Source organism: Myotis lucifugus, unplaced genomic scaffold (genome assembly GCF_000147115.1).
Source record: "Myotis lucifugus unplaced genomic scaffold, Myoluc2.0 scaffold_0, whole genome shotgun sequence".
NCBI lineage: Eukaryota > Metazoa > Chordata > Mammalia > Chiroptera > Vespertilionidae > Myotis > Myotis lucifugus.
The window spans coordinates 53,332,231-53,341,084 of record NW_005871048.1 but is presented as its reverse complement, the minus strand read 5'-3'; the positions used below and the strand labels follow the sequence as shown (position 1 = coordinate 53,341,084).

Sequence of the window (8,854 nt, the reverse complement as noted above, 5' to 3'; positions counted from 1 at the left end):
GGCCAAAGCCACAGGTGGCCACCAAGCCCTTGAAATAGGGCTAGTACCACATGTTGAAACGCTGGTGTGAACATACGGAGTTAAATAAATATATTTTACAATTCATTTTACCCTCTTAGTGTGGTTACCAGAAAGTTTTCACTTAACTGTGTGTGTGTGTCTCACTACATTGGAGTTGGGCATCTCTGCTCTAGGCTTAAAGCTGCTCTTTAAGTTACTCGTCTTTTCCACGTCTGTTATCTGTCTTATACCAGACTGTCAGCTCCGCGGGGACACGGGTTCAAGCTGCATCTCCAGCGCTGGCACTTACTAGGAGTAGGTGCCCGGTCATCAGCTGCTCAACGAACGGCCTCTGAGTGGACGAACCCACCCTGCGTGGGGACAGGCGAGCAGGTTGGGAAGTGCTGCCGCACAGGCCTCTCTCACCCAGGACCCGGACCAGCCGCTGAGGCAGCTGCGGCTCCGCACCCAGATACACAGCCCAGAAAGTACCTGGCTGAAGTGGCGGGGCCAGGGGAGGGGAGAGGGTTGGCCCCGCCCCTCCGCCCAACCTGGCTGAGCCAGGCCGCGGTTGCCAGGCGACACCCCGACGCGGTGTGGCTGCCTGAAGCTGGTGGCTTGGCCCTGGGCTCCCAGCGGCGGGATGGAGGCGGGACGGAGCACGGCGACCGCGGGGAAGCGGGACGCGGGCGGCATGGAGGACGAGGAGGAGGAGGAGGAGGAGATCACCGCTGCCTCGCTGCGGGTAAGGCCCCGGCCGCTGCCCCTGTCGGCGCTGTCCGCCTTCAGCTACGTCCCGCCGCGGCGCCAGGACCCCAAGGAGCACAGCTACTTCAACCGCCAGAGCCAGGTGCGCCGCGGGCTGCAGGGCGGGGCGGGGGCCCGGGAGGGGCCGGGAGAGAGGAGAGCCGGGCGGGACTGGAGGGAATGGGGACCTGGCCGCCCTGCCGGGGAGGAGGCCTGGAGGTGGGGCAGCCTTTCCCAGTAGGACTCCAGGGGCGGGTCCGCACCAAGTACGTGCTTGTTACAGGAAGAGCCTGCGGATCGTCGGAGGCCACCTTGCAGCCAAAGGGGGAAGAGAAGCCAAAGAAAAGGAAGCAAATCAGAACTTTCAGGGATCGACTGTTTTCCTAAAGGTCTCCAGTGTCTTGCAGCTCAGGGTGCAGGGACATCATTATGCAAAAGGCACATTGATTGGGGACACTCAGCCTGCAGAGATGATGAGTAGCCCAGAGGGTAAACCGACAGCTGGGAGGAAGAACGGCTTTCCTCAGGGTGTACAAGGTGTTCCCACAAAATGTTCCTCCTTTGGCTCCTTCCCACCCACAATCCGTGGAGCACAAATGAACCGCCATTCGGATCAGACAGCCCACAGTTGAGTACTTGCCACAGGTGGAGTGTAGAACTCACATTGTTAAGAGCTCAGCCTTACAAACAGAAGCGATAGTTCCTAGTTTAGGCAATTGTTATGGGTTGCAGTGTCTCCCCAAAATTCTTGTTAGCGTCCTAAACCCCAGTACCTCAGAATGTGACCTTACTTGGAGACAGGCAATCACATTAAAGTGAGGTCATTAGGATGGGCCTCATTCAGTATGACTTGTGTCCTTATAAAAAGGGGAAATCTGGACACACAGACAAATGCATAGAGGGAAGACGACATGAACAGATGGGGGAGACAAAGGCCTTCTACAAACCAAGGAGAGAGGCTTGGAACAGGTTCACCCTCACAGCCTTGGACGGAACCAAGCCTGCCAGCTCCATCATCTCAGAGTTCAGGCACCAGAACTGGGACACAGTAAATTTCAGCCTGAGTACTTTGTCTTGGCAGCCTGAGCAAACTAACACACAAACTTCAGCTGGGAGGATCCCTGGTATCTCTTAGCAACTTTCTGCGTGGCTTTGAGCAGTGTGAAGGACAATTGGACAGGACAGGCTGAAGAAGAGGACATGGACAGTGTATTTGTCTTTGTAACCCTGTGTACTGACTCTCCTAGGTTTGATTGTCCATCAGGTACTGAGACAGGAGGGGAGTTTAGAGCAATAATTCCCAACCTCGTTGCCACCCTGGACCTCATGAGATATATGGTTTTTTTTTTTTTAAAAAAAAACATATTTTATTGATTTTTTACAGAGAGGAAGGGAGAGGGATAGAGAGTTAGAAACATCGATGAGAGAGAAACATCGATCAGCTGCTTCCTGCACACCCCAAACTGGGGATGTGCCCACAACCAAGGTACATGCCCTTGGCCGGAATCGAACCTGGGACCTTTCAGTCCGCAGGCCGACGCTCTATCCACTGAGCCAAACCGGTCAGGGCAAGAGATATATGTTTTGAAAGAATTTATACCTGTAATTGCTTTCACTTATTAAATGAATTTTACATTTTAAGTATGTAAAACCTGTATCATTGCTAATTAATTTATGATTCATGCATAGCATTAATGCACAGCATGAGAGAACCAGCCAAAGAGCAAGGAGTCTTCATGTTTTAAGTTGGTCCATATTATTTTACTGAGAGAATATAATTTTTGGCTTCTTGACATATGAAATAATTTACAATACACCATTTTATCTGGTATCTTTGAGGGAGATACCAGAGTAAGGGAGATCCATCCTTGAGGGTATTGGGAGATAAGGTAAAAGACTAAGCAGATAAGGGCCAAAATATATATTTATCAGATATAAAAGCCATGTTGCAGGATAATACTTATAAAAGCCATGTTGCAGGATAATACTTATAAAAGCCATGTTGCAGGATAATACCAGGGACTCTGAGGAAATAGGTTTGGGGACAGCTGTGGGTCTCAGAAAAGACCCAGCGGAACTCCCACCCCCTGTGGGCCAGGCACTGCCAGGGGAAAAGGGGCTGAGTTGAGTCTGACAGGCCCAGCTTATTTTTCTGAACTTCACCAATCTGATCTATGGCTCCACCTTTCTGGGGCAGAGTGAACCAATGGGCAGCAAGATATCAGGCAGTTTTAAGTGACTGGGGCTCTGTACTTGGAAGGAGATTAGAAGTGGGCAAGAAGTGTGCCCCTCTAATGTAGGGTCAGCACTTGAAGACCTTTTGGGCAAATATGTCCTGCTGCCTGATTTAATAAAGTTTTATTAGAACAGAGCCACAGGCCCATTGGTTTAGTATGGTCTATGGCTACCACACAGAGTTGAGTAGTATCAACAGAGACCGCTTGACTTGAAAGCCTAAAACAGTGACTATCTGTCTCTTACAGAAAACGTTTGCCAACCCCTGCTCTGATGTAGTACTGCCGCTGGAAAATCAGGGTGGGCCTTCCTTAGAACAATGTAACGCAAAGCAGATTTTAAGGAAAGAAATTTCAGTACAGTTTTGATAGCTGGGGCACAGGCAAATTCAAGTCCTGAGGCCTTTAGTGTCACATGAAGAAACAGACGCAACAGAAATATTAACACCTAAATCCAATCCTCTGGGAATGATCTGAACTGGCATTTAATCAGCTGCAGGGCCCCAGAAGCGGGTCCTCTGACCTGCAGATCACTTGGGCTAACCAGGGTGAACTGTATCACAGGTTTGTGGGGTACTCAGCTGCCTCTAGAGTCATCGTAAGTAATTCCAAGCCCCACTCAAAGCTAAGAAAAAACATTGCAGAATGAGCTCTTAAGTCAATTAGCATGTGGCCCCTGAGTGATAAATTAGTAGCATGGCCAAGGTGTCCTGGGTAGAAATATTGGCTTCGTGTCACTAGCTGTGTGAATTGTCCAAGTCACAAATTCTCTATCTCACTTTGGCCACCTGTGAAACAAAGATCAAACAGTACTGAGCGCCTGGAGTTCTTATGAGAAGAAATGTAATTAATGGTATATAAAGCCCAGTGTGAATAGAGCTATTATAGCTATTGTTTGTTTTTGTTAGTGATTATTAGAGTTCCTTTCTCTGAGGGTTGGTTCTGGGGGCCAGTGTCTTATCTCCCGCGCTCATCCACTGTCTGAGATTAACACAGTGAGGCAGGTAATCTGTGGGTAGATGATCCTCTCGGGCATAGGGAGCCCAAAGGTAAAGCTCTATCAATGCCGCACACGTATCAAAGCCCCAGTAATGCCCTGGTCTCAAGACAAATTTGTCATCTCAAGCTGCCAACTATAATACCATCAGCCCCAGGCCTGCTCCCTAGGGGGCTCTAGCTGCATGGGCTTTCCTATAAAATGTTATTCCAGGGGCAGCAAAGCAAATTCAGTTCAATGGTGCTTTTAAATTACTTTTTTTCTGCCTTGTGCAACAATCCTGCTCCTGAAGTGGAAAAGCTAAGTCAAAGGAGAATGGCTTTTTATGAAGGGGCTGATTAAATTTCTCATTCTAAAAGCTACAACAACAACAAAAATCCCGAGTGGTTTTAGAATATGCTTTCACTCATGCTAAGATGAATTGTGGATAGCTCTGTTTTGAGTGAAGCTTTGCTTAGAAAGCCCCAATTTAGCCCTGGCCGGTGTGGCTTAGTTGGTTGAGTGTCATCACCGAAGGGTTCAGGTTCAATTCCTGGTGAGGGCATATGCCAGGGTTGCAGGCTCAATCCCCTGTAGGGGGCATGCAGGAGGCAGCCAATAGATGGTTCTCTCTCACATTGATGTTTCTCTCCCTCTCTCTCTAGAATCAATAAAAACATTCTAAAAATAAAAAAAGCCTAAATTTAGCTTTGGTGGGATTAGCTGGCTTTCCTTCTAGGTGTGTGGTGGGGACAGAGGCCAGGGCCTGACAATTTCTTTCCCCTCCTGGTGACTGAATGTCCCTTCCCCAATGCAGCCAAGCACTTTGTAAACATAACAATGCGTGTTGACTGTCCAGAGGTGCAGAGGGGGATGTGGAGGGCCTGTACCCATGTCCAGTACACAGGAGGTGTGCAGTAAGAGTTCTCCAGCCGTGTGCACCCGCCCCCCCCCCCCCTTAGGCACCAAGCACATCTGCCACACACACTCAGCCACTCCTAGGGGCTGTGGAGGACAGGCAAGCTCCCGTTCTGTTGCTGTTTTACCGGTTAAAATCTAGACAAGTTTACCTCTGGTGTCCTGCAGACTCTTGCACCCACATGGCTTCCAATCAAAATGTGTGCTAGCAAATGAAGTCATGACTACCCCCCACATATACGTCCTTCCTCTCCCTGCTCCCCCCCTTTACACCTAGTAGTATCTATTCTATTACATATTTTACTTAGTTATTTTATCTCCCCTCCCCCAACCCCCCACCCCCCACAACTAAAATAGGAGCTTACAAGGGCAGTGGTTATTTCTATCCTCAGTACACCAAACAGTACCTGTATCATAGTTGGTGCTTTATAAAGACCGGCTGCATGAAAGAATGAGGAATGAATAAATGAAATGCAAAACTTTTAAGCAAAGAGACAAGTCGCCGATTTACATGATCACCCCCTTAGACTAAATAGAAGAGACCGTGCAGCTTCAGTGGCTCAGCCTGGGAATAAACCCTCAACGTTTTTCTCTTTTTACTCCCAGACAGGAATCATTTCCCTCTATGACTGTATTTTTAAGAGGGACCTAGGATATAATCAGAAATTGCACCGAGATGACAGAGAACATGCGAAGAGCCTGGGACTTCATGTTAACGAGGAGGTAAGACGAAGGATATTAACAGGCTCTGACAGATGGACTGCACATGCACAATTGTTTATTATTGTGTCCAGTGTGTGTCTGACTCTCCTTTGTGCTGCTCTCCTCTAGTTTACGAAGAGTATGCTGCTGCTAGCTCACTCTAGTCCAGCGGTTCTCAACCTGTGGGTCGCGACCCCTTTAGGGGCCGAACGACCCTTTCACAGGTGTTGCCTAAGACCATCCTGCATATCAGATATTTACATTACGATTCATAACAGTAGCAACATTACAGTTATGAAGTAGCAACGAAAATAATTTTATGGTTGGGTCACAACATGAGGAACTGTGTTTAAAGGGCCAGAAGATTGAGAACCACTGCTAGTCTGTTGTGTTGCTGTGCACTAATTTTGATGGCTGCTGTTTTGTTCTACAGAATTTAACAATTTTAATGGAAGCAAAATAAGAAGTTCTTTTCAACAGATAAAGTAGGGTTTTGCTTAACCTTGGAGTCCAGGCTGTCACAGGTCTTCTAGAGACACTGGGCTGTCAGGGATGAAAGCCCACAGGCAAGGATGTATCTATCTCCCAAGTTGATTACCAGGCCACTGCACGTAGCACAGCTCCTCCATTATCTCTCCACGATTTTCACACTTGGAGTGCGGGAAACGAGTTAAGTTGGCTCGTGTGAATTGCGCGTACTCCGCGGGAGCCGTCTTTAACTCGGTTCATATAGATTTGCGGTGGAGTGCGGGAAACGTGTAAACTCGGGCCGATTGTAACTGCGTATTACCAAATATTTGTTTGTAATCCACCCTTTTGGTGGATGGAACAAAACCAAAAGACAGAGCCATCTTATATTTTGGCGGGAAATTCACCCGCACTCCAAGTGTTCAGAAAGGGAGGCTCTGCCTGCAGTCAGCTGCACAGGTGGGTGACCAACAGAGGACACAACACCCACAGGGTGAGGAGGTCAGGATTGCAACAGTACAAGGGTGAGGAGGTGGCGTACTCCTTAGCATGGCTGGGCCCATCTGCCTGCTGGGCTGGACCCTCCCCCTGCCCTTCCGCACTTGGACATTGTGCCCACACATTCTGACCTGAAGACAGTATGATCATGAAAAGTTGGGTGCTGGTTACTATCATAATCTTTTATCCAATACACAGAAATCAGGACATAAAATCTTTCAGTGGGCTTTCTTTCTAGATCATTGGATATTTGCCTGTCGCTGTTATTGTTTAAGCATGTTGTCATGTCACTTTCAATGAAACATATTATTTTAATGTGAAATTAAGTGATGGAGGCAATATGAGGTATTACTGTGTAGATCACGGACGTCAACGCGTTTCCTCCTGTTTTTGTTTGTTACTTCATTATTCCAAGTTGGTAGCAAAGTCAGTGCTTTCTGCCCATGAGAACATGCCTAGTGTTTCTTATATCCACTCATAGATTTTGAGCACCTCCCGTGCACTCCTGAGAACACAGGGAGTAAGGCAGCAGTGTCTGCCTCCTGGACCTGACATTCTCATGAGGAGACAGAAAAATAAAAGCCAAACAAATAATGAACTGAATCCAGGTAGTAGTAAGAGACATAAAGCTTTTTAAGAGGAGGAAAGTGAAAGTGTTATGTGGGGGTTTGGGAGGTGAGAAGGACTGGGGAGATTAGAAGCGGGCTGTGAGATGAGGGGTACTGGGAAGATGAGGAATCACTAGGGGGATGTGCACCCTGGAAAAGAAAAAAGTTGGGAAAAGATAGAAAAGAAGGGCAGGCAGGAGCAGGGCAGGGAGGAGGGTGGGGAGGGAGGAAGAAAGTGAATCTGAAGTCACAGGTACCGGGCACCCAGTGCAAAAGCTCTGCCTTCCCTCTGAAGGGCCCGAGGACACCCGAGGGCTGTGAGCAGAGGGCAGGGCTGACATAGTAAAGAGGTCCCCTAACGCCAGTGTGGAGTCACCTCCAAGAAGCCCAGGCAGAGATAGGATGCAGATGTGCAGGTGACACAGGCAGAATCAGCTTCCAGATCCCAGGCCGAGGGGAGGGTGAGCCCTGCTGAGGAAGCGGGCATGTGCTGACCTGCGTGTCTGATGCCCTGGACAGGAGCAGGAGAGGCCCGTCGGGGTGCTGATGTCATCTGTCTACGGCAAGCGCATCCACCAGCCAGTGGAGCCTCTGAACTTGGAGCATGGCCGTGCCAACCATTTGAAGGCCGACTTCTATAGGAAGAATGAGATCCCCAGCTTCAAGGATCCTGGCTTTGGGTACATTTCTCCAGTGTGACAGTTCTCCTGTGAAATTATTTCAGATGAAATGATGCTGAGTACTGACCCACTGGGAGCACCTGAATAAAATGAAAACTTGGTTCTTACTTGATAGTGGTTGGGTTGAGTTTTGTTCACGGTGTTCACAAGTCTTCCTGGGGGAGGCGCTCACAGGAGCAATGTGCAGTTACTTTTCTTAACACCCATGGAAACTACTACTGCCTGATTCTTCCATTTTCCCTTTCTCCACCAGGAGGGATCATGAAACGGCCTTGAGTCTGGACTTGAGTCTTTAACAGACTTGGGTACAATTCTGGCTTCGCATTTTCTAGCTGCATGGTGTAGGGCCATGGTCGGTAAACTGCGGCTCTTGAACCACATGCGGCTCTTTGGCCCCTTGAGTATGGCTCTTCCTAAGCCTTAGGAGTACCCTAATTAAGTTAATAACAATTACCTACCTATATAGTTTAAGTTTAAAAAATTTGGCTCTCAAAAGAAATTTCAATCGTTGTACTGTTGATATTTGGTTCTGTTGACTAATGAGTTTGCCGACCACTGGTGCAGGGTAAATGATTTCACCCGTTTGAGCCCACATCAGCTCAGCGTCAAAGCAGGGGCTCCCGAGCTTGAGGAGTGGGTGTGGGAGTCCAGGAGCCACTGCAGTGTGGTCGGAACATAAGCACCGCAGGGGCCAGGATTGTTCCTTTGAACAGCCTTCGTTTTAGAAGCAGCTACATTAGAAATGTGTGCTTTGCAGATAACTTGGAACTTTTTCAAGTATTAAGATAGTGCTGTATTTTTAATGAATGGATCCCTTGGAGGAAATCATCCCTCATCTATCATGATTAAATTTCCCACAGTTGAGCATTTAATGGGAAGGTGATCTAATGTGTTTCAATGTTGATTCCTCTGTTGCTGGCTTTATTATTTTGATTCTCTAAGGACACATGACACTAAGTTGCTGGTAATTTCAAGGCCGAGTGACTCCTAAATACTTCTTTATTTGTTGAAAATGTTTTTTTT

At 48.0% G+C, this 8,854-nt stretch overlaps 1 protein-coding gene across 1 annotated transcript; it reads left to right on the top strand.

The window, feature by feature from the left end:
* Window positions 1-622: 622 nt before the first annotated feature.
* CUNH5orf49 (chromosome unknown C5orf49 homolog) lies at window positions 623-7,938 on the top strand. Its single transcript, XM_006081572.3, has 3 exons — window positions 623-850; window positions 5,482-5,598; window positions 7,671-7,938. The coding sequence occupies exons 1-3, from the start codon at window positions 644-646 to the stop codon at window positions 7,848-7,850; spliced, it is 504 nt and encodes a 167-aa protein (XP_006081634.1). The 5' UTR covers window positions 623-643; the 3' UTR covers window positions 7,851-7,938.
* The last annotated feature ends 916 nt before the right edge of the window (window positions 7,939-8,854 follow it).